This window comes from Necator americanus, chromosome X (assembly GCF_031761385.1).
Source record: "Necator americanus strain Aroian chromosome X, whole genome shotgun sequence".
In the NCBI taxonomy this organism is placed as follows: Eukaryota; Metazoa; Nematoda; class Chromadorea; order Rhabditida; family Ancylostomatidae; genus Necator; species Necator americanus.
In genome coordinates, this window is record NC_087376.1 from 4,196,252 (window position 1) to 4,223,119 (window position 26,868).

General features: G+C 34.0%; 3 protein-coding genes across 4 annotated transcripts; 2 read left to right on the plus strand and 1 right to left on the minus strand.

Annotated features, from left to right (window-relative positions):
- Nucleotides 1-2,945: 2,945 nt before the first annotated feature.
- On the plus strand, nt 2,946-7,232 carry RB195_021451 (uncharacterized protein; the record flags this gene model as incomplete). The annotated part of the gene is made up of 11 exons (XM_064208192.1): nt 2,946-2,996; nt 3,224-3,310; nt 3,376-3,480; nt 3,983-4,042; nt 4,257-4,333; nt 4,601-4,687; nt 5,125-5,233; nt 5,294-5,425; nt 5,929-6,006; nt 6,323-6,445; nt 7,158-7,232. 11 exons carry the CDS (start codon nt 2,946-2,948, stop codon nt 7,230-7,232), a joined length of 984 nt encoding a protein of 327 aa, XP_064064073.1.
- A 614-nt stretch (nt 7,233-7,846) lies between these two features.
- On the minus strand, nt 7,847-10,911 carry RB195_021452 (uncharacterized protein; the record flags this gene model as incomplete). 2 transcript variants are annotated; one of them, XM_064208193.1, is made up of 8 exons in its annotated part: nt 7,847-8,042; nt 8,251-8,352; nt 8,431-8,492; nt 9,287-9,382; nt 9,702-9,878; nt 10,361-10,538; nt 10,619-10,733; nt 10,872-10,911. In XM_064208193.1, the coding sequence occupies 8 exons, from the start codon at nt 10,909-10,911 to the stop codon at nt 7,847-7,849; spliced, it is 966 nt and encodes a 321-aa protein (XP_064064074.1). The 2 variants fall into 2 exon arrangements, with proteins under 2 accessions (XP_064064074.1, XP_013293601.2); XM_013438147.2 differs by having other exon boundaries at nt 9,287-9,391.
- A 12,720-nt stretch (nt 10,912-23,631) lies between these two features.
- Nucleotides 23,632-26,419, plus strand: RB195_021453 (uncharacterized protein; the record flags this gene model as incomplete). The annotated part of the gene is made up of 8 exons (XM_064208194.1): nt 23,632-23,718; nt 23,799-23,915; nt 24,503-24,651; nt 24,736-24,823; nt 24,880-24,946; nt 25,011-25,177; nt 26,095-26,268; nt 26,327-26,419. 8 exons carry the CDS (start codon nt 23,632-23,634, stop codon nt 26,417-26,419), a joined length of 942 nt encoding a protein of 313 aa, XP_064064075.1.
- Nucleotides 26,420-26,868: the final 449 nt, after the last annotated feature.

Below are 26,868 nucleotides of genomic sequence, written 5' to 3' on the forward strand. Positions count from 1 at the left end.
TAAAATGTTTGAATCAATGCCCAAGTGTAACCCATTCAACCTTATTTTTACATTTTTCTTTGTTTTTTTTATTATTCTTTAATAGTCGCAGTAAACCATGGTTCCATCTTCACAGGAAGTTTTTTTCCGTGTCATTCTCTATCATACTTCAACAATTTTAACAAGAAAATATTTTTATTTTTCTTTTTTTTTTCTTTCCCTTAGATTAAAGACAAAAACATATTTGGCACTCTTCTTCCAATCACTTCAGAAACTAAGTAACTTAATTTTAAGTTATCACATGATATCAGCAACTCCCATTCCTGGATGCCTTGATGTTCTTTGTGTCCTTACACCCCTGTTTTCATTTCTACTCTTAAGATGTCAGTAGTACTGTCTGTCAATTTTTCAATTTTCGAAAATTCCCACTATTTATATGATCACTACTTTTATATAACAATTTTCAACATTTTTTAAGTTATGTATTCATTAATAATCGATCAATTCACGTCAATAAGCATGTTATGATAAGTGGACAAATGCTCAACTTCGTCTCCATTGAATAAAATCTCATGAGAGTTCAGGAAGAGTTTTGAGGCTTCAAACTAAAAATTGACTTTATTCTCTAACTCATGAACTCTTAATGGGACAAATAAGACTTATTAAACATTTGGAAATTTCTGTTTATAAAATGTTTTTGTGAACTAAAAGCGAATATGTCCGATTAATGTTTGTTGGCTTCATGGATACGTCTTGATGACATAAACGTGCTTTCAGCCTCCTGTCAGAATTCATCCAGTTAATTGCTAATTAACACCTATTGTATGTGTTTGTGTTGAGTTTTTTTCTTATTTTTTCACTAACCTGGATAACATTATCCAGAAAGAATTTTTTGCACAAAAAATCATTTTAAGTCAAAGGTAAGTTGATGTTCTACGTTAATTTAAAGTTTTAACAATAATGTGTCTCAGCAATTATTTTCGTGTAAACATTCACTCAATCACACTTTAAAAATAATGTCAGGTATATGTGTAAGATTTTAGAAAACTAGTTTTTTGACTTTTTTTAAGAGAAAAATTTAATATTCTCCCTAAAATAGATTTCAAGCGTTCCAAACATATTCCATTTTGATGAATTCCTTATAAATGCTTTTTAAAAATGTTATGTCGACCTGAAATGTTCAAACTAGGCGGTACCGTAACTTTTTCGAAAATCATAGAAGTGGCCATTCCCAGCAATCCATCCTTGTTAATCCTTAAAAATCCTAATCTCTCAGAGCTTTTGCTTTTTTTCATTTTTCATGACTAACCAAAGGTTGCACTCTTCCAAAACTTGTAGTGATCCATTTAAGAAGGAAAAACTGTCATTTCTTGTGAGCCAAAAACGCTTAGAAGACTGGATTTGTGACTGTTTCAAACCCCAAGTTGCTAAATAATCAAAAAATTGTTTAGAAGAACCCCTATAAGTACTAAATATTTGAATTGAATTCAAAAGATGCCTAGGTGTAAGGACAAAACAAAGAATATGAAGTCGACGAGGCAAGAGAACGTTATAAATTTTTTTTCTTAAAAAAAAATTTTTAAGTTTTTCTGGGATATTATTGTTTTTTCCAGGCTTTTATGAAGGCGATAACGCCGAAACATTAGTTCTTAGTTAATAAAGAAGATCAATACTAATCTAGGCTACAGCTCAGGCAAATCAATCAAAACAGCATTGAGTTTGTTTTTAAACATAATTTTACTGAATCCAGAAAACGATTCCTTCTACTATGTTATGGAATTCTGTAACAGTGTTAGTAATTCCTCATGTTGAACAGCGTGTGAACCAGATGTGACGCAGGTGGTTGCACTATTCACTCCCTTCCTCCTCTTAACTCGTTTTTTCAAAGGCAGACGGGGCAGAAGTCCTTGTAGAAATACTCTTCGTAATGCACAGCAATCAACATTGACTTCTTCCTTGAGAGTTTCCTCAAAATTTCCCTCCTCTTTTTCGTTGCTAAAATTTTAATCATCTCCAATTTATAATCTAACTCTGAACTTAAATATAAATTTTCCTATAAATTTTAACTTAAATAAAATTTCCCTTTTTTCCGCATAAATTATTCTTGCTTTGTTTATCCAGATCTAAAATATGTGGTACCTGTGGTTGAAGGATTGTCTAATTAAGCATTTTAGAATGTTTATTGATATTTATTTATTTATTTATTTATTTGAAGACACCCATATGTGTCCCATGCGACAGAAACAAGAAGGAACAAATCTTACTAAAATTTCGCCTAAATTTTATTTTAAAAATTTAAATATTGATTTCATATTGTGACAGAGTACCTGTAACAATATGATAACAATAGTAACACATTACTAAATATAATATAAATATCGTACTAGTGTTAATTCTACTGTTTTGCGTTAAGTAACTGATTTCTTGAGAATTTTCGGAAATACTTATTCAATAAGGCAAAATGTTGATTCTAGAAGAAAAACAACACGAGATGCTTTTAAATTTAGTTTTTTTTTCTTTACATGTTATCTGTTCTATTAGATACCTATCGCATTAAAAAGTATAAATACGAGTTAGTAAGAATTAAACTGTTTCCAAACAAAATTACCTATTAAACCTTTGTTCTCCGAAAATAAATAGGATTTTCAAGGAAGTGAATTTTGTTTCCAGGTCTTTCTTCAAATAACTTTGCTGTAATTACGTATTTCCGGAAGTTTTATCAAAAACACGTCTTTGAGGTTTTCGTTAGTTTCTCCTTCATATGTGTGGACCTCCGTTCCACATCATTTTGAATCTTTTGCCATTTTTTTTATCTTGTTTCCTTTTTTTTCACTCAAATCTCAAATTCACTCTTTTTAAATCCTTGAACCGGCTACAGAATAATTCAAATGTTTGTGCATTGTCTTCGAATCTGTCGGCTCAGTCTGTATAATTGTTTATACTCCACTCTTTGAGGTACAGACGCTATGACAGACACCAGGATGAAGTGTCATTGTTGCAGCGCATTCCACTCAACGGTAAACTTGTATTTATTACTGTACTTGTACTTATTTAATTATTTGTTTAATTACAAAGTCATTTGGTAAGGATTTATTAGTTAGAATCTGTTCGTGTAACTCTGCGTAGAAAAATACAACTCATGCTTTTCATTTGTTGATTTTCACCATTTTTGTAGATACCTTAAAAAATAGTCCCAACAATAAATTGATTTAAATAGGATTTTAGATTTATATAGGATTTTTAGAAGAAAATAATGTACGATCGAGGAGTACAGACAATGATCATTATGGCTATTGTTAATATATGTAATGTGATACTTGTAGGTGTTAAGGTAAGTACATAAAAATTGAAATATTCCAGAAATTGAACTAATACCTAAGCAATGAGCGATTTCAGGCTGTTGTCGCATATCATACAGGATCATTCTCCATAGCTAACTCAACTTTAGAAACGTTTGGTGACGTTTTTGTTGGATTCCTTCTACTTTTACAACGAATACAGGTAGAAATAATACATATTTATCTTTACGAGTTGTTCTAATAGTAAAAGTCCCGCATGGAAGGCTAAATTCTACCTCCAGAGGTGGTGAGAAGAAAGCTAGGGGCATCCACTTTGCATTTTTGGATAATCTTTCGAAACATCTACTAAATCCTTAAAATAATCTGTGTAGACATTGTAGGATTCTGTTCCAAACATCCTTGATAAAGCGTATTTTGAATCCTTCCACAAATTTTTCCGTTAGAGCACTTCCCAAAGAACCGTCGTAGAATTAGACATGTGTTGTTAAGTCTATTTTTTCTAAGGAATCTGGAATCCGTATATTCCCACAAAACATGAATTACGTCCAGAAAAGAGTTAAGATTTTGTGAACAATTTCACTATTATTATTCTTAATAAGGATAGGGATTTAAATTACTTATTTTTTCTCATATGAGGTGTCGTAGTAGCACTTTATTTAACTGCCGAAATTTTCTAGGCATTCTTTAAATTTCTATTAATTTAGGCTCGCGTTTTAAAGGATGATCGTTATCCTCGAGGAAGAGCCACAGAATCTCTCTCAAATGTAAGTAATCTTGACTTTCCTTCTTGATTTTTGCAATCTTCTCTTCTCGAAAAAGAAAAAAAGACGGAATCATTTTGAAGTCTTCGCTATTTAGACCGGTTTTCACTATCAGTCTTAACGAACGAGAAATTCTGAAATTCAACCTAATAGAAAAAACCACCGCCCTCACACTATTCCTCAAATCCATTCATCCGTGCTTTTCTTCCTCATTTAGGTTGTTGCATCGGTAGTTATGCTCGTTATGGCATGTGTTAACGCTGTGCTCAATATCGATAGATACGTTTCAAACAAGTAGGCCTTTCACTTATGTTTATTTTTTTTTACAAAATAATATTGAATTGTTTCCAAAATATTACCATTTTTCACTATTTTGTTTCCTGTGGAACAAGATGTATACTCCATCGAGAATGGACATAAGCATTCTTTAACGGGTTGATTTTTGTTCTGATATCCCGAAAACTGCCGGAAAATCCCCTGTAGTGTAATCCAGCGGCCAATAAATAGGGTTTGGAGACCATATTTGATATTTTGCGAATTTTAAAATTTTTCTTTTTCAAGATTCGACCCTCATATGGAACTGGAACATATAGGAGTGGTGGCATTCAATATTCTTCTCAAGGTTATTTTATTTGGAATTTGCTACATGTAAGTTTTTCTTTCGTTGGATTATTTTACAAAAATTTTTCCTTCAAGAAATTTGAAGAGATTTGTTAGGAAATCATCGCATTCGTAGGACATAATAAAAGAATAACCTAACATTTTTTAGCGTATATTAACTTTAGACGATTACCACACATATCCAGGCATTGGTTGCATCCAGAACCTCTCTACTTTCTATCTCAAATTTCAGCAAAGTTATTTACGGTGCATCATATAAGTAACATTGAAAAATATGTCAAAAAAGGCTAAAGCTAAGTACTTGAGACGTTCAACTTCTTATGTATAAGAACTCCAGAAAAAGTGTATAAGTACTGTAATGTACTCCAGAAAAGCTTGGCTTTTTTTTGTTTGTGTTTCCGATATTGTTGACAGATATTGATTCATTGAATATAGATATTAAAGATTTCCGGTTGTATTTTTAGCAGAAAAGATGTGGATCAAGTGAAAGTTCTATTAAAGGATCAAGGTGTGGATGTTATCACTAATGGAACAGCTGTTATATTTGCTACACTTACTAGATATTTTCACAAGGTACAGTAATCTATTGATAAAAATAAATGCAATTATTTTAAGGACAACATTATTTTCTAGAATTGGGATATCGTTGGAGCTGCTATCATATTCTTCACAATTTGCAGAAATTGGTTACCTATTCTATTTACAAATTGCAATCGGATTCATGGAATTGCTCCAAAATCAGCAAAAATGAAGAAAATTTGGGAGGTAAGATTTGCAACAAGTAAACTCGTATAAATTTCCATTTCACATCATCCTTACATTTACGAGTGTTCTTATTTGTAAATATATGATGCATAATTACTATTTCTCTCCAGTTTACTGCAGGGAGTACAAAAAAGAATTTTACCATATGAAGGATCACAGATTTAATAAGTTAACTAACTTAAACTACTTCAATTAATGCTAACTAACATTCTAATATAAAACTAATATAATGAATATGACTTCTTTTTTCTTTTTTTTTCCTTTTTCTTTTTTTTTAATTTAAGAATTTTAATTCCTGCAAAATATGCAGCTCATTTTGATACTTCTTTCTCGAAGAAAAAAATCCTCGTTTATGTGGGAGGTTTTACTGAACTTGACGAATATTGCCTTTTTTCCTACTCCTGCGATCCCTGTAGTTCTTACAAAACTTACACGGCTGTCTTACTATCCGGTCGTTTCTAGGAATTTCGAAACTTCTGGGAAGATCAAAGTACTAATTTTAGGTAGTGAACGAACTCGACGATATTCAAACGGTTCATAATCTTGTTGCTTACCATAGAGGGCAGGACGTTATTGTCGAGGTAATCATTTCAAATGTTTTTAAAAAACATATTTATCTTTGTTATTGTCATAGCGTTTCGACGTAAACCATAAACCGTTCATGCTATCTTCACGCCGATCAATATGTCCCTTTAGGATGATATTTTTTTTTTTGTTTTGAGCTGATGAAGTGTTCTAATTCACAAATTTGAATAAAAAAGGGACATTTTTCTAAATGTCAAAATGATTGAAGAAAATTAACGGTTTCCTGTATTGTATATTTCATTATATTTCATTATTATTATTATTTATTATGTATATTTCAGTTCTATCTCTATCAAATAATTGAATTTTTAGCTCTATGGTGAAATAAAGCTGTGCATCCCAAGTACACACGAAGCTACTCGTTTGAAAATCACCATGGCTTTGGAAGAAATCGATTTTGTGGGAACAGCATATGTGTTCCATAATGTTGCTTTGGTAAGATATTCCGAAAAATTCTTTTTTCTCAAAAACAAAAGAGCTATTGATTAGTATTATTGATAATATGACAGAAAAGGGATGCGCATGACGAGAACTCTCCAGCATTCCTAAAACTCCAGAGAAAATCTTTTTTTTTTGTGAGTAAATCGGAAGTTTATATTTGATTTATTCTCAAAAACATGTTTTGAGCTCATTTCAAAACTTCTTGGGTAATTTCTAAGTTATGGTGAGCACTAATAGAAATAATGTACTTAATCATATTAATTATATCATATTATTTAGAACTGTGTTTTATTTATTTATTTTCTGATAACAGTTGTATATGAAAAAATTAGCAACGTGCAGTTTGCACATAATCTACTCTTGATACTCAGCCGAATTTTATAGCTTCCATATTCACTTCTGGATTAAGATAGGATAAGGAAAAACAATCTACTAATCACAATATAAATATTTTTTGAATAAGATAATCCATCTTATTCGAGAAATAATCCAATAAATTGAAATTTGCCACTATTGTACAAGTCCAAGTGCTGCAGATGAAAACAAATCACTTAGTAGCCTTATATAAAAATTCAAATTTATATTTTAATGCAGAACTGATGCGAATTCATTCATGAGTTCACCAAAAACAATCATTTTATTTATTAAACATTCTAACTTGTAACTTCTTGGCTTATAATTCCTCTCTGAGTCAATTCGTTTACAGAAAACACCTGATGAGGATCAACAGTCACCAGAAAACGATGCAAAATGTGACGATCCACTTCTTAAAATGGTCTAGGATTTTAAAATGGTTCTTGAAGACGACGTCTTACACAAACAAGGATAATACGGATTTGACATATCGCGTCATATTTATTCCGTACAAGCAAACTGTGTACAAACATATACACAAAATGTGGACTAGTGAAAAACAACGATTATCGTCGATGGTACAATCGCGTTTTTTTTTTCTTCTTCTTCTGTGAATGTACACCCTGACAAAATTTCGTGCTTAACATCAAAAGAGAATTTGAAAGCAAGGATGACTTTTGTCATTTAATGACAATAGAATAGGGAAGTAATGATATTAATTAAAACAAATTATAAAGGGGTCTTCGACCACATAAATAATATTGGCAAACGTGCACAATCGAGGATAGAGGGAGTAGGAGTAAATTGAGAATACACTAATTACTAGCACACAGACACCAATTATGCGACAATTAACGCAAAAAAAAAGTGGAAAAGTAGGGAAAAATAAGAGAATATTATGACATAATAAGTGACCGAATGTGAAAAGCTGCAGTAGCACCGCACAGATTTTTTTCTTCGAGTGAAAAAGAACAACCGAATAATTAAAAGCTTAAATTCGGAATATATCGATATGATTACTGTATCCAGACGTGTATACAGTCAACGACTTGAGGTAAACGATTGACTGGCAGTTGCAGAATATGGTGGTGGAGGTGTACCGTGTCGTATAGGTTCCCATCCGGAACCCATACGTAATGGTTCACTACGTCGTCTTCGTTGTGCTGCACCCAATAGTTGAGAGATTGGAATTTGCTGGGATGATGATGGTACGTGAAGTTCACGTGGCTCTAGTGATCTGAAATACAGTAAGATCTTTTTTCTCTCTCTCGAAAAAAAAAAAACGAAAACAAAAGTTAAGAAAAAATGGAAGGAGGGAGAACGAATATAAAGCTACCATATTCAAGCTTATCCTGATAAAAATCCTTAACTACTAACAAGTAAATTTTCTACTTCGAGATTTTTTGATTATACCATATAGATTACAAAAATCATTATTCGCTCACCTACGAACTTGTTCAACTCGATCCCTCGAAATCACGGCACCTTCATATTTCATATATCTTACATCTTCTGTAGCTATAGCTGGTACCAACTCAGTTATTTCCCTTAAATAAACTAAGATTTTCAAAAATATTACAGTAAACTAGTTACTATCTACAGTTATAACAATTAAATTAACGCACCTATGGCACCCAAAAATATTGTATGCCCGTTCTGAGTAGTCCACATATGAGTCGGCAATCCCCTGGAATACGTATATATCCAGAGAAAAAACACCAATGAATGAAATTACGTTTACTTTTTCTACAAAAAAAAACACTTATATAAATTATTTATAGTCAGTAATGTCAGTGAAGACAAATCTAGCCATTTGTAGTCAAGGCGATGCGCGTTCAGTTTGAAGAGGCAGAGGAAGAGCGTGCATTGCGGCTGATGCGTCGCGTTCATCGGATTGAACATATTCGATGCCAACTATACACGCAAACCGCTTAAAGGGATCGTATCAAAAGAAATTGACGTGGTATCCAAACCCTGGGGAAAACATAAAGTTTAGGTTACGGTAACGAAGGTGGCTCCGCTTAACCTCCTTTAAAAACCGGCGTACAACACGCCGTTCTTTCCTACGAAATTAGGTGCAACGCGCCACCTTTGAGCACGTGCCACGCTCGCCAACGAGAGTTCAAAGACTAATAAGATCTCTTCACCAGCTTACTCAGGTAAAACCAATGAGTCGGCTGCTGAGACTACCGAGAACGCGTACATAGAGACGCGTTCTAACGCGTCTCGTAAGCAACAAAGCGGTTCCCACGCCGTTTTTTACGACGATTAAGGAGGGATGAGCGGGGCCAGGCTCGTTTTCGTAATCTACACTCCGAACTCTACGTTTTCCCTGCGATTTCTGTGACACGTCAATTTCATAATAACCGTAAGAGAGGATGGTAATTTGGAGATCTATGGAAGAGAGCAAAAAAAAACGAGTTTTTAATTTATGCGGGAAACACCAATAACTTATTTTTAGTAGTAAAATACTTAAATAACCTTCATTCCATGACGAAAACGATACATTTTAACCACTTCACATTCGGCTCTTGTATCCGCTAGTTGACGTTCAGCTTTTTCACGCTGTTGAATAACCTGCAGCAGCTAAAAGGAGATTACTCGAATGTGACTGCACAATACTCAATAATTTTTTCTTACTTTTATTATTTACTTTATTACTTATTCATTACTACCTATTTTTATTCCTATTATGCCAAATTATTTAACAATAGCAAGTCATTTTCGGGGAATTTCGCTGCTTCTTTTTCTCCTCAAAATTTGACTTCAAAAAGCGACAAATTTATTTAGTTTCTATATTCCTACCATATCTACCATCTACCATCTTTATCTTTTACCTTCTATTAGTATAAATATCTATGTTTTTGGTTAAAAGCTAAACGTATAATCAAAATACCTCTCTAAGTTGATTACGTATCAACATTGTATCATCCGGTTTGCTCCTTGAGAAAAAACCAGGATGTTGTAGACGGTGTAATTCTTTTTCCATACGTTTCTCCTTTTCCAATAGTGTATTCAAATATTTCTCAGCTTCTCGTACCTCTGCCTCCGCCTCTTTCATCTTGCGTAGATGCTAAAATAATGTGATAATTATTATTCGACCTAATCACAGTTGATGGCAGGCGGGCAAAAACCATAAAAAGTAGAGCTCCTATTTTATTTTTTAGAAAAAGTTTTTATCCAGTATTAGGCATCATCCTGTGAAATGTCATGCTATTTGTGTTCCGATGGTTGAATCATGGCTTGTGTCTTACTCAGAAATGAATACACCGCCGATAGTGAACGTAGACGAAGTTCAAAACAAAGAACTATGTGCAGCTGCGTTGTTTGCGTTGCTTGTTTGAAAAAATTGAAAGTGTAGAGCTAGTAGAATTTTAAGGATACCAGGATAAAATGTCAATTAGACACCGAGTGAGCAAGTTTTCGAAGTTTTCTCAATGATTTTTTGAATTCATTTATGATTTTTTGAGTCCCAAAGTAATTGAAGGGTTTTTTCTCGGATATTCTGCATTTAACACATCAAAATCCATAGAATATCTGGAAAATCCCTCTTACATGAACATAATTAGCCACTTCATCGGCCAGGATTGTTTGTTGATCAGCATGTAAATGCATTAGATCTCTTATCCTTCCAGCAATATCATCGATGGCAGCATTTCCGCCATCCCTTGCCCATTGATAGAACCGGTCGGCTCCACGTCGTTGAACGGCGGCATTCTTCTGAGTCAGCTTCCTGAATAAATAATAAAATGTTTCAGAAATATTTGACAATATTATTATTTCAATTTTCTCTTTCTAACAATATATACATACGTTGCTATCTCGAAATCATCCAGAGCCTCATCCAGATTTGATCCTCCATTTTTAAATATATCACGTAGTTTGCTTGTGGATGCTGTACGGCGATCTTCAACTGTATTGCCGCATTCTGGAATTTTACAAACTTGAAACTGGATCAGTGAACAAATAAAAAACAATTAAGTGATGGATACTATCCAGAATCCACAAAATACAGTGTTGTGCCCACTTATAAATCATCTTATAGGATAATTAAGAAATTAATTACCTGATGATCTACTAACACCTGCAGACCTTCGTCGTAACATCCCGAAGCACCCCAGCACCCCCTAAAGAAGTAATTATGGAACTCATTATCCAATCTAATCCAGAAAATATGAACGGCGAAAAGAAAAAATGATTACATGGAGTATGAGGAATTTGAGTTTGAGTTAGAGTTGAAGGAACCAGTATTCGTAGGATTATTGGCGAGGATGTGGACATAATTGAATCTCCAGTTATTATCTATCAGTTTTTCCAGTTTTATCCCAAAGATAACAACTATGTTGCAAATGGAGCACTGAATTACTAGATCCTTGTTCTTCCTTTAATATTGACACAATTTTTAACAGTGAGAGAGACATTAACATAAAATTTTACGGGCGAACAAAATGATAACTTCCGATGACCGATAAGAAGGAGCCATATTGTCGAGGAAATAATTTGATGAGATCGATGAAAGTACACAGAATTCAAAACGCATTTCACTCGTTCCACCTTTAGGAATTATCTTCAATTCCTGGAAGGAAACATATGTTGGAGAGTACGCTTGGAACTGAAGAAGAAACTACTGGTGTAAACAAACAAAACATGTTGTTGACTAAGTAAAGTGTTTACGGTTTTTCAGAATGAATTCGCTTATGGTATTTAAATTTTTCAGCTTAGTTGCAATGTCGAATCCTTCTTCAGAAAAAAATTGATTTTTAAAAAATTGAAGAAAATGTAAATATAAATAAGGAGCGCATTGAAGAATATCATTCAGTATTAAATTTGAGAAATGAACGCTTTCAGATAAGGATTTAGTTTAAAGTAAGTTTTCGTGTATCAAATGTGTATCAAAAGTTATGGAATAATATAAAAATTAAAAAAAAATAAAGATATAAATGTAGAATTATAGAATGAGGAAATATGTATAGCAGCGGTAATATATATGACCTATCGGTATGAAATGAGTGATGAGGAATAAGATTCTTAAGGTTGGTGTCATAAGTAAACAGGCCATTACGATGCCTTGGATGCAAAGTTGTGAGCGCAGTCTCACACAAAGGATCCTCGTGGTTGAATAGAGAGTGAAAGCGGAAATACATCGAAGTCGTACGTACATCACGCATATATCGTGCACTAGCGTCCATACCATAACACATACACAAACATCCACGATCGTTCTGGAGTCCAGGATTAGTATGGAGCATTGAAAAGTTCTTTCACATCATAACCTTTTCTTTCCTTCATCGAGAAAAAAAAAACGCTAGACGATGGGATCAAAAGAGAACTTGAAAATCATTACCTAAAGCATGATAACGCGGCTAATCCTGTCTAAACAACGTCATTAATCCGAGAAAATTCGTAAATTTCATGCAGAACATCCACGTGAATCAAGTTAATCCACGTTATGTCAGAGCTAAGCATCTGTTCCGATCCAATGATGCGTTTGAAAGCGATTTTGAGGCGAATGTGCTTAATCGAAACTGGTCTCCCTCCCTCGCTCCCTCTCTCTCTACACGCAACACGCAATGACTTTAGCGCCAGAAATGGATTGTTACGAGAAATCACACGACACATTTATTCAATTTCATTTCGTATCTATTTTTCTATTCTTTCATGCATAAACAAATAGATTCGCTTCTATGAGCAATGTGCAACTCATAAATAATACAATTATCGGTTCAAATGAAATTTATGTGAATTTTTCGGGACAAAATATTTGTTCCTGTCCGTGCTACAGCAAAATTAATAAGGCGAAATAATAAAAAAAAGAATTAACAAGATCAATTAAGATGCTCGCCAGAACGAAAATAGAACATTTCATTCGACACATTAACTTTTTTTTAGCACCAATTATTACCCAATAATCTATTGAGTCTTATGTTCACGGACAAAAATAGGACGAAATTACCAAAATGGGAGTAGTATGTTGCGATTACTGGAATTTGTACCATAGAATTTAAATCCTGAAAAGACTCCTATTCAATTCTAGTGGAAAAACTCCCTCAGTAGGGATCTTTAAAAAATAAAAAAAAAACCTGCACTGAGTTACATGAACGAGAAAATGAGAGAAAAAAAGATCCTATTTGTCTTAATGCAAAAAAAAAAACAAGCGATGATTTTCTATCCAAGCAATACAAATCTTTATCTTCGATTCGAATGAGACTCTTTTGTTCCTTAATCGACGGTCACTTGGTTAAATTTCTTATTTATCTGAATCAAAAATCCTTGAACGACAAAATCCTGAGCAGCATTTCATACAACATCCACTGAGAAAGTCCAGAAAAAGTCCCGTCAAGTAAAATTTGTCAAGTAGAAATTGTTAAGTAAAAGGTAGTGTCGTGTGATGCAATGGACTCAATTAGAGGATCAATGAAGCTATTCCAAAAGAAATCCAAAATTATGTTTGCATTGATGTACGAAGAGGAACAGAAATCCACAATGTAATTAAGGAGTCCAGAAAAAATCCAGCTGAAAACTGATCTGGAAGTGTAACGACAACACGAATAGTAGATAAACATTAAATTATTATTATGTAAAACATTTATAAAGATATAAATATGAATCTACGGTGAGTGAAACAAAAAGCAATGGTCACTGGCACTGCTGCTACTTACGGCAAACAATCCTCTATTTGTTCAGAAGTCAATAACCCATAGATAAAGCAGATGGAACTCATTGGACCAGAGTAAAATAAGTAATGTGGATGAGACAGCTGCTGAAAGACAAATGACCAAAGATGAACATGATCCAGGATTTAGTTCAGGATTCGCAACAATCATCTTAATAATTCTGCTAGCTTCCAATTCATGAACGCTAAGAAATAATCGCTGGTGAAAATCGAATGCTGCTGATTTATCAAAATATTCCAGAAGTTATACTGAATAAGCACATTTCCATAGGAAATATTTCAAAATATTAATTCATGTCAAGGATTCCAATCCTGTTTGGGTAAAACAAAAAGAAAAAAAAAAGAAATAAGCGGAACAAGTTGAAGTGGAGTAAGAGTAATACTCATAAAACTCATAAAAACGAGAACAATGATGTGGACGATGTAGAATGTCCGGCAAGTTCCTAAACCTGATCAATAGTATCCCGCCCAATACTAGGATGGTCATTTGCTGTTTTGTAGATCCAGGATTTAAGCTATAGATGAAAAACTAAACACGAACAAAAATTAGGAACACTACTCTTCTCGTTTTTAAGATGGATAAAATATAAAGACAAAGATGTAAAGGATAAGACATCTACAATGCGTAGATCTCATCGCTTGACTTTCAACGAAGATCACATTCTTCTGTGTATGTGACACCATTGCCACATGGTGGTATTCGATCAAAATCCTTGAAATCCTGAAGGTCACTACCACTAAAAATGAATGAATGCGTCCTCAGTATCGATCTGAGGAGGTAGTATGCAAGTGGAGGTCGTTGACGAAAAGACAACGCAGATGTGCGGGGGTGGTCCGCAGATCGATTAATGACCTCGATGTGAGGTCAGCTGGCTTCGAAACAAAGCGATACGTACTGTAGATATCGTCAACGATTACGCTGAAGTTACTATCCGTGAAATTATTGTCCGTACGATCTACGTACGTACGATAGAGACCGGTAACTGCGATAAACCCGTTGCGTAAGGTAGTGTTAGTTGAAAACAACGGTTACAGGAAACGCTCAACACACGGATACGTTCCTTAACGCCTACCGTATTTCTGGATTTTAAGCAAAGAAATGTCAAAAATAAATTACCATTCGAAATATCATAGAAGAAAATAATAGGAATTTTTTCTATTGTCCCCAACTTATTTCAATTCCTACTTTTTTTTTTAATAAGAATTTGATGATAAACGAAAATATTGAAAATTTTGGAAAATTTTGAAATATTAGAAAATATAATAAAATAAAACAAAAAAATGATATATAGTAAGCAGTAATGTATAACAATCCAGTGCAATAACATATAAAATAATATGCATAATAATATATAGAATAATAAATAATATATAAACGATGAGTCCTACATGTGCAAGAGCAATATTATTTTATTGTTTAGCTGTTGTCACAACATGCGCTATTGTTAGTGGACGTATATGACAACGATATTGCACTTGACAACATAATCGAAGAAATAGAGTGACAAATTTCCCTCATAGCCATTCAGGGACGAATACGACACTTCTGGACAGCACATTTACATCAATTTATTTATATGATGAATATTTCCAATGATATTTATGTAGTTCTTAGTAAATAAGGAATAGGATGAACACAGAAAAGGCTTAAGAGGACCAGCACTCTTCTCTTCCTCAGATTTCGGGAAAACAACACGACTAGTTCTTCCTGAACACATTCCCTGATTATTTACTTCATTCACCAAAAACCAGCTTGTTGTGATGTGAGTTGACTAAACAGAGAAACAAGAACACTGAGTTTTAATTTCTGGAAAAGAATAAACATCAATGACCATGAAATCAGAAGTCCTGGAGCAAAAAAAGGTAGATAGCTAGATGGATAGGCAATATATACATAGCAGAGAAAAACCGCACCAAAACAGGATTCCCTCAAAGACCAGGATATGGCGATGAGAAGAAGCATTTGAGGAAAAAAGTTGTTGTTTCATCAAAGAAGGAGATAATTGTAGGAATCCAGAAATCCAGCACTAGAACATATCATCCTTAAATCAGACGTTTCACACATATGCTATTTCCTAAACTAGCTCAGAAGAATCCGAGAGAATCATGTCGTGAAAGAATCCAGAATCGCTCATCTAGGAGAAGAAGTGAGACATTTTAGATCCCATACATTTTTTCATTCAGTTTTCCGTTAATGTGGAAGAAAGGACGTATTAAAGGGCATAATTTAGGAAAAGTACATCAACTGGGGATCCAGCTGTCAACGACAGCTTCAGTGAAGACGAACTCATTTAAATAACATTACCTCATTATTCTCCCAAAAGACAAATAATGAATAAATGAAATACGTAATGAAGTGAGAAAACGCAAAGGACACTTTTACCGTCCACAATGACATGATTTCCATGTAAACATACAACATAACATAAACATACAACATACATGTATACAAAAAATGCGTTAGATAAACATTGATGATTGCTATCGACGTGGTTATCATTATACACAATGCGGTGGACGACCACACACTGCGATCAAAGCAAAAATGACTGTTCTGGAAGAGTTGGAAGCTTTGTCGGCACTGATTTATGTGATTTCAGGCACATTTCTGTTACGCGATACATGTCAAAGGTCAAAGATATCCGTTTCACACTTTACAATTCGAACAGTTGTTTAGAAATTTTAACATAAAACGAGATGGTCCCTTCGTAGGAGCACCGAAATCAAATGTCTACGCCATTAAGCAGAAATTACTTAGAGATATGTTAGAGATTGTTTATTTTAATTTTAGCAATTTATTTTAAATTAATTCAAATCTAATTTTTAAGTTGTTTCTTTTTATTTTTTTCATTTTAAATTCTCAAGGATGCGAGCTGCTTACATAATATGAATAATTCCTATCGGAACTATGCTTTCGTTTTTTTTTTAGTTTTTTTTTGACTCCATTCTACACAGAGGAAGAAATCCAGCCTCTAAGAATAATATAGCTAAGAATCTTCAGCGCTGCACATCATCGAACATATGTACTACGTATTCAGCATACTAAAGTGTGCAGAATAGCCATTCTAGTCGCAAGATCCTTGAAAATTCCGGAGTGATTAGATGTGCGACGCACTAGCGAATGAATGAGAAATAATTACACGCGTAGTTCTTCAGGAAAAATTGGATCAACTATCTAGTCTCTAGCTCAATTCTCCCACATCCATACATAATTCGAGTGGTTGTACTTACAATATGGTTATTTTATGATAGTTTTAATAAATTTTTATAATTTTATCAAACAAGTGAGTGTGTGAGTTCAGTGATCCTACAGAGTAATTCTTCAGAAAAAAGCTATAGCTTATTTTGAAGGCAGAATGAAGAGATTAATTTAAAAAAAAGAAATACAAGAAGAAATTCTTGAATTTAATTTTAAATATTTACTCGCAGAACAAAGTATTATACAAGTAAGATAAAGTTGGGTGCAAACACATAAACGTAAAGGAAAATTATTCTGTTACTACAAAAAAAGGCCAAAAAACAACAAATATTACATTGTACTGCGACACATTGTCCCCTATTACAGAAAAAAATCGAAGACGAGTATTGAAAAAAAAGAGAAAAAACATTTTTTTTAGGAAAAACCTCCAGCCACGGATTCTTACTGGAACACACAACTAACATTATTCACATTTGCCGACGGTTTAAGTATTTCTAAAGGAGGAGGAGGAGCAAAACGGAAGCAACTGAATAATTTACGCTAATGTTCCCTTACAAAAAAAAAAAACGCTTTAGAATCTGACATGAAGATTCAAGCGTTTTCTTTTTAATGCGCAACTATTTTACACATTTATTGTGCAATAAGAATTTATATGTTTCGATACAGTGACATAAACGTTTCGAAACGTGCATACGCATCTTAACTCTTAAGAGATTCACGGAATAGGAACATTTTTCTTTGCTATGAGAATTTAGCTGTGCGGTGAACGCATAATTCTTGAATTTTTTAGATCCTTAGTGAAGAAATTGTTCTAACGTACGTACGTAAGAGGTAAATATATTCTGTATAAGAAATATATAAATAATTGCAAGTAACTACAACTAACATGGAACAGTGATGGCTCTAAAGAAAAGCAACAGAGTCATTTACGTGCAACAAAATCAAAATGATTTTTTATATGTTTTTGTAGGAGATTTTTTTTTATTTTCAGTTCTAGGAGCTAGCTTTTTATTTTTAGTTTTCTATACGGTTCAAATGTTAAGTTTGACATAAGCGACGCGGTTATCTATCGGTTACCGGTTTGCTTATTTGTTTTTTTTTAGCACCATATTTATTTTAATTTAAATTACCGAACTTATCCAATGTAAAAGTGTATCTGAAAGTAATTTTCTAAATTTATCATTCAAACGAATAAACAAGCATAAAAATGAATATGTAATGTTTTCAAACTTAGTTTTGAATTTTCTAATTTTTAAATTCAAATTTTTCCAACTTTACTAAATTCGTGAAAAATTTCCTCTCGTCACGTGCTTTGTAATGTCCAATTTCTTAGCCATCTTAGAATAAAAATTTCTATCAGTCCCAGTAAAGCAGAACGGTACAAAACACTTCGAGATTTTTTAAATTATTTCTTTAATTTATATGATTTTCTGCAGAAAATTTCGAAGAATTGGTCATCATTGAAACAGTAAAAGTTTCTCTCGTGAATACAAAGTACGACGATCGGTGCAGATAAAAAGAAAATGGCATCGAAGAGGCCATTAAAAACAACATTAAATTCTTCGCGGAAATTTTCATTCACAGCTATAAAGCTAATTTTATTACAATTTTTTTTCATGAATGAAATGTACATAATTAGATCTTTCAGCGTGGAGTGGAGCAGAAGCGCTCTCTTTAAAAGGAATCCTGGATTTGTGGATACTATGTAGTGCTGATGTTCAGTTCCTCCTTTTCATGTCGTTAATCACTCGAAAGGAATTACTAGCTCGAAAAAATATAAAGCTATAACCGATGCATTGCAAAATGACGGAAATTTCTGATGAAATTGAAATAAATAAAATAAAAACTAAACAAAAATAAAGTAATAATATGCGAAAATATAATACAATATATAATGTCATAAAGTTTGTAGTTAAAGGCAGGTAGTGCAGTGACTAAGAGTTTCTGAATTGAAGTGGACGTGGTGGTGGATCCCAAGCGGATTGATTAACGCCAGACACTTTATCCTTTATAGTTATATAAATCAAGTGAACAAAAATACATTAAAATTAATCTAAATCTCGTCCTTTTACATTGTAAATTATTGGAATTATTTTACGATAGATTTAAGGAAGCTGAGCATATCGGAAGGGAACGATTATTTGCAGAATTCCATGGATAATTATACTGGCCAAGAAAGACACCACTTAGACCAGTTAATGACTTATTTATAGACTCATTTTAAATGGTTGGTGGGAAATAATTACACATGAACGTAGTGTTTGCATTATAGCACTAACATATGCACTAAAACACAATTATTTTGGTCTCTGGACAATAAACTCAACTATAAATGTCGAAGAGCCTAAAATTTTGAAGGAAACGGAATCGTCCTATTACGAAGGTGTTCCAGAAACGAATCCATAAAAACCACATTAGGGCCTACTCGCACTGAGACATGTTGTTGACACCTGGGTTCGCTACATAAACCTGTTAGACCAACACGAACCTGTTATTCTAAGCATAGGGTTACTTTCAAAGACGAAATACGAGAAAGCTTCAGCAATGACCAAGTAAGGCTATGACTAAAAGCTTAGGCGGTCTTTTTTCAAAAATAAGCATTTCTAGAAACGGTATTTTCCGAGTACTATTTTCCTAATCTTCCCAAAATCTTCCAGGACAACGACGAATGTGTCAGCTTGGTCTAGGATCGATGCTAATTATTGCAGCGACACATGGGAGCCCTACTTTGTCAGTAAATCTCAAGATCTCTCAGTTACTCTATATGAGAAGTATTAATTATGTGGTATGACGAAAAAATGGAACGTAGGCGGTTGCGCCATCTCTATAACGTATAATCCGTCAACTTAATTCAAAAAAATAATTCGGTTCGAATATATAGAAGCTAATCATTTATTCAGGTTCAGACAGTTCGGGTACAGTTTTATCTTATTATATTACAATGTGCGCGGAATCTGGTCTTTTTGGTAATTATATTCCATTAAATCCACTTTTGAATTGCTGAACACTACATATTCATATTTAAACATATATAAGGATATACAATATATATATATAAATCTTAAAGATGAAGACTTTAAAGATCCAATACATATATATATCATTTTATCTTATTTATTTTATTTTATTTTATTTTATTTTATATTGCAAAAGCAAGATTCAAATTGCATATCAGCTTTTCTTCGTACCAGGTTGCGCTACGAACACGAACGTATTTTGAGACGGTGCACACGATAATAAGTGCACAACGCATCGTACAGACGAAAGAGAAAGCAAAGCGGCAGAAATTCCTCTTTTTCAAATAAAATTTATTTTAAATAAAAATAAAAAACGAATGAAAGAAAATTATCAGATTCATATCAATGATTAGAACGTTCACGTGTCCTGAAAAATCGGCATATTCTAATTAGGAATTGATTGGAATAATGCTATGTTTATCCCGTAAAGTGTCACACTATCCTGGATCAGTGTTTCGATAATCGTTCGAGGTATTGGAAAATGTTTCAATCTCTATTTAGATCTTTGAAGACAGCGAAAAAATCGGCGGAAAAGTTAGGAAAATAAAAGTTTCATCTAAAAACCTCGAAGGCATACAATCAGAAAACTCACCTCAGTGAGTTCTTTCGAAAAAAAAATTCAAACTCGCATCACCTTCGATTAGAATCCTTTATAATCGTTTGTCTATTTTTTCTCTGATGAAAAACCCTAATCCTCAGAGGATTTGTGAACAAAGCAGATCCACATCCTTCAGATTCTGTTCAGGAGTTCTTAGGATACATATTAGGTACTCGAAAGTTTCCTGAAGATCGCACGAGAAATCATTGCCTTGTTGGCGACAAAGAATACTGTTTATTCTGTTCTCCTGAGAAAGCAGTAGGACTACCGAAGCTGAGAAATATTCTGGCAAAATCCAAAAGAAATAGGGATACTTAATTTCCTTCCTGAGATGAAAATTGTGCATCCTTGCTTTAAGATTTTTAACTTTGATGTCCATAAGAACTTTCTCTTAATGGAAAAAAGCCTAAAAGAAGAAGCTCTAAGGAAACGATCAAGATTCGTGTTTGAAGTAGGGATCTTGATTGCACTATACCCTTGGAAACACCTGTTGACAGAAAACGTTGGACAACTGGGGATAAGGACTCTATGAGCCGGCACAAAAGGTCACATGTGTGGCTGCACATATGGGTGCATAAGGTCATCCAGAGATTAGAGTAGTCCCACATTTCAAAGAATAGGATGAGTTTTTGTTCACAGTAAAGAAAAGGTCTATAAATTACTACGACTTAGAAAGTGATTTTTGTATGTTTGGGAAAAACTGGGAATAAAATTATATTCCGGAGAAAAGATTGAATTTTCAACACACGTTACAGGCTGGGCTCTCAGAAGTTATTTCGAATACGACTCGTTTTTATTTTTCAGGTCCAATGATCGATACAGATCTCTCTTTCTGACATCCTGGCTATGTACATACATAAATCTATGGATTAAAGCGTAGTTTAAGACCGAAATATACATGAGTGATGGAAAAGAGTGAATTCGGAAGCAGAAATGCTGAAATTGAAGTGCTCCATCGATGTGGAATAAGGATTGTATCGGATCTACGAACCAATTAAGGAGCATTTCACCTTTTTCTTCTGTTTTTTTTTCTGGCTCTATCAGAATTATTGATCACATTCAGAGGCCCTGTATATTCCTACCATCACAGAAAAATATGTAGCTTATATATCATGAAATATTTCGAGAAGTAGAGGATTTTTCAACCGGATGACCTCAATGTCTCTTTAACTGAGACACGGAAGAGGGATCAGGGAATGTGTGTTGGGCAGAAAAAAGAATGTGCAATGCGGCAGAGGCGTTGCGTGTATCAAGATGAACACATCTGGCACCGACTGTAAATATCTTTTAAGCGAGAAGATGTGTAAAAAAAAAATCCTGTTGATAACGCGAAGGTACCGTGAGGCTGTAGAAACTAAAACTTCCTTCCTTTCGTCACCTAAACAATCAATTGAAAGAACTAAGGCTTACCGAACTTTCACCTTAAACGATGAAAATTTAGAGAAAGAGTTCTTTTTTCTACCATTAGACGTTCCAATATCACAGTAGGATCTCATCCTGAGGAGTGACGAGTAGTGAAGGCAGGACTTAGTGTTATGTTCTATTCTTTTTCTGTTTTACGTGTGTTCTGTCTTTCAACGACTCCCAGAGGTTTTCCATCGTAGTGATCTGCGATCAGGCGCATATCACTCCACTTGCCGTCCAGCAAAAGTTTTGCTGAGAGGGCAAATTGCGGGAAGGCAACAGAGAACGTGGCAAAACGTTTTTTATGGCCTGCGTGTAAAATTGTGAATGACTGCAAGAACGTACGGATAGTGTTCAGCTTTCAGAAGGATTTTATATGACTTTACGTCTTTATTACGTATTCTTAGGCTGCTATGAGCGAGTTCAAGTTGAGTGCGTGGGTGGAACACGTCCAAAAAAAAAAGCTGGTACCTAAGGTCAGCAGTGAAAGCGGGAAGAGTCCGCGCTCTTAGGGAATTGGCGATATCAACGAAATCGGCTCCTGATAAAAGCGACAGAGTTCGGTTTATTGAGAAATCAAGTTCACGAGCATGTCATAACTAGCAACTATTGTCGCCATACCGTCCACAAATGTCGATTCTTCTGTATAACTCACAATTCTGTTAGTATTCAACATCGTAATGAAACGACCGTTGCACCTTACGCCCTCCTTCTAATCCTTATCACAAGGAAGTTCCTATTAAACGCAAAGAACAAAGTACTCATGCTGCTCCCGGAGTACATAAGCAACTTGCTTCTGCTTCCTTCTAAAAATTATTTAATTGATTCCTATTCTTATAAATCTCTCTTCGTCCTTTTTTTCGGCCTATCTCTTGAAAAGATCTAAAATTGCAACGAATTAATGAATGTGTGATTATGTATTCAAAACAGCCGTGCATGAATTCTTTAAAAGGTTGCTACTTGTACTTTTCCGAAAAGTTCGTTATTGAAAAAAAAAATGTAATGAAGGATGCAGCGCTGTGCCAGGTACCGACTCTCAGCTGCATTTCTTTTTTGCAAGTTTGATTTTTAATTTTACCGTATATAGTGAATAAGCATGACCGGTTGAATAAGAAACGAAATAAAGGAGACACTTCTTCCGTGTTTTAAGTGGATCATCAAATGCAAAATTATGTCTCTAAAAAAATATGGTATTTATGATTGGTGCTAGGAATACAAAATTCCCTCCACTACAGAATAGAAGTTGTTTTTTTAAAGCATTTCCACACTCGGCTGGGATCATAGTTCAAATTATAGATCTATCAGTTTGAAAGCTAAACCTGATCCATATCTCACTGGTTGAATTGAACACTTCTTCTTAGAATAAAAAATTCTTCTCCTTTTTAGATTTAGAATAATGACAAATTGCTCGGTACTTTTGTGGTTTCCTCAAGATCCTTTCGTTTAAAAAAAAATCCTCACCGATAGGTTAAAAAAACATTAAAAATTTCATAGAAAGAATTAGTGAAAATGACGAAAGAGATAAGGCAGTTAGAGATAGCAGAACTAGGATTATCAAAGATAAACTTTAGTCCATATTTTATTTTATTTTGCGATAAAAAAAGTTCGGAGAAAATCTATGACGTGAAAATGATTCGTCCGGGTTCAACCAAAAAATGAAGTAGCTTAATAGTATTGTGCAGGACAGTGAAAAAGTACCTCGTCCAGTAGTATAAATAGGAAAAATTTTCATTAAAAAAAAATTAAAAAATCAAAAAATCATAGATGTGTTTGAAGGCGTTGCGCGTTTGAAACTTGACCAAAGAGCGGAATTCTTTGCCAGATTAGAACTTTTTCTCACGCAACTCCGTAGATCCACATTCGTTACTATTTCACATGAATTAAATCCACAAGTTTGACATCACTTCAACATTCAGGTACTTAACTGGACGTCAGATGAATCTTCCTGAAGAAGTGGTTGTTGAGATACTCACAAAATTACAACACCCTGATATTGGAAACTGTCGATCCGTAAGCAAAAAGGTACGTAAAAACAAAAGCATACGCATGCAATGTCATGATTATGGAATGTTGTTGTCCTGACTTTCAATGCTCTTCTACAGTTTCGTGGAATTGTGACTAGAAACGCCAAATACCTTCCACGAAAACCGATCTCGGTGAAGATTTTCAAAGGGAACGGGGAGACATACATATGTAACTCTGAAAGAGGCAAAACTGAGGTAAGAGGACAATGATCCAGATTTCTTGTTTCGTTTAATTTTTGGATTAGTATTAAGCCAGGATAGTCACAGAGAACGGTGAAATAGGTGCTTGTTCTTCTATACAAAGTTATAGATGAGCTGAAAAAGAAACTTTAAAAAAGCACTATGAAATAGTACAAATTATTTAAAAATATAAACAAAATGGTAGAAAAAGTGGCAACCTCAATTTTAGACCAAGAAGCTCGAAAAAATGCGACAAGTGTGGTACAGTAGTGGCATCATATATTCAAACAGTTTGTTTATTCCTCACTCCTTATCTTACCTCGTTCCTTACAACTTTGATGGATCCCTCCTTATGAGATTTTTGTCCTACAAAATACCTTCTCATTTGCTCAGGAAGAAGTGTGGTTTTCTTCTCATTTTGTAAAAGAGAGAGGTAAACTCGTTTGAGTGTCCTCCTTCTCGTCCTCCCAACAATCCTGGCGCGCCACAAATTTTCGCTTATCGAAACGTTATGGTTCGCAGAAAGGTTTCTGCAGATAACCATGTTTTTGCAACGAAAGCAAACTACTTTGCTAGGACAGCATAAAAATTCGAATATTCAGAGATTCGATAATTTTGACTGGGGGAAATGGAATACTGTGGCAGTGGAAAATCTCACTTTCAAGAATATTTCCGCGGATAACCATCAAGCATGTCACATTCTTCAGAAAGTGATTTTAGGCTTGAAGAAGACACGACAATATAAAATCAGGTAAATTTCTAAAAACTAGTCTAAACTGTCAGTAGTCTATTAGTTGACATTAATGTTAATCACGGGAAATTGGTCTCCTTCCAGAACATTCGTGATGGATTCAGTCAACGTCTGTTGTTTGTCCAATTCCCATATTTCTGAGATATTTCGTCTTGTTGCAACGAGTTGTGAGGTAATTGTAGTTTTAGATACAGAAAAATTTTTGAAAAATTACTATACATTTTCTAGAAAATTTTAATCAGTCACTGTGATATTCCGACCGCATTTTCTCCAGAACAACTATTTCACAATAGAGGTAATTTTTCAACGAATTTATGGAGAATATTTTTAGCGTTGTTATTTGGTGGATTTGTTTTCAGAACTTACTCATTATCGATGGCTGGATTGTGGAACTGCTTCAGTGAGCAACACAAATGATGCCGTCCTGAAACGATTTACAATTGATATAAAAGAGTGTGCAACGATGAAATCGTTTCATGGAGAAATGGATTGCACGACTGTTTCGACTGTTTGCGATTTTATAGAGGTACGGGAAGTTACTGTATTTAATCAATACCAGTACCTTGCGCGCCTAACTTTTACCTGGAAGGTACAAGAAGTAGATTATCCAATTTCTCTTCCTCTGCAGAAGAAAACCACCGACAGTAGGCGTTAAAGCGGTGTGGATAGTATTTTTTTATTATATTCACAATTAAGACATCTCTCTTTTCAGTACTTCCACTAGTTGATTTCTGCTACAGTAACCTGTGACAGCTTAGAAATGTTTTGATAGTTGTGCATTAGTACAAATCCATACAAAAGCAATTGTAGTCTCCTGTAATCTGGTTACATTCCAGACGGAAGTAAGCATTAACGTCTTCTCTAGGATAACTAAATCATTGCTATTCAAAATATCTGTCCTTCGAACGAAATATTTTCACAGTATGCCGTACTTTCCGAAATTATTACCGCTTTTTTAGCACTTCGTTGTCTTTTCCACTATCATACTGTAGCATGTGTTGACATCAAGTACCATTTCTTGACATATCTATGGCTTTGAAATCAATTCGGTTATCCTCCATAAATGCACTAGACAGTAATAATTACACAAAATACTCTGATAACTGTATTTTTGTAGGACTAATCAAAGCTCAAATCTTCCTTGATCTGTGGAAAGGATTTTAAAGAATTTCGTTGGCGCGATATACAAAATTGAATTCAAATATGTCTCAGCTTACCACTTTCACAGGCCCATTAGGATTGTTTTCACGATATTTTCTGCCTAGTCGATTTTCCTGGATTTTTAAGTGACACATTCACTCCCTTGAAAGAATAGTCCAATTCATTCAACTGCTTCTTGTGCCCAAAAATCTTCTAACGATATCCAAGGATATTCTAACGATATGAAGTCGTCCGTCTAGGAATTAGGAGCATTTCCACTTCTAAAACTTGTTTTTTTTTCAGGCATGGTCTATCTCTGTTACTGCCCCTTATTTCAATATAACATTGAGCGGATGCGATAAAACATGGCGATCATCGTTCAATGAAGAATGTTCTAGAAGAAACATTTCAAATGTATGCATGGAATTTGCATCCAATGCACTTAAATCAGCACATATCAAAGTTGTATTTGTAGAAGTAAGTAAAATATTTTTCCTGAAGCATTTCTGACGGATAACTAATCACTCCATTCCAGGAAGCTCAATTGTGTCGTATGTGGCCAATTTTTGATCTCCCAGCACGAAATGCTCCTGGTATTTGCTATTCTAGATATTACAGAGATTTTTGAATATTTATTTTAGGCTTACCTTTAATTTAATTTAATTCAATTTTAACTATCTCACATATCAGTCAGCTATGACTTTTCCTACCTTTGATTACTCGTCTCTGTCTTCAGGTTTTTTTTTTCACTTAAATTTGTTGAATGCTTAATTACATGCCAATTAGAATATTTAAATATCGGGCAATTACTAAACGAGTTCTCCTTTTTTCACGAGTATAAATTAAATTTTTGTCGGGTGAATATTGCTTCCTCTGAATAAAGATTTAAAAAGAAAAGTTTTATTCTTCATCGGAACAAGTATGGTGGTTTGAAAAAAAATGTGCATTTCGAAACAAACGCAAATAAAAGTAAAAAATAAATAATAAATAAGTAGGCTTAAAAAATCCACAGTAGTTCTTTTTAAAGGCTACAGTACAAAATTGTCTCAAAAAGACTTGAGATAAAATAGAATAGGG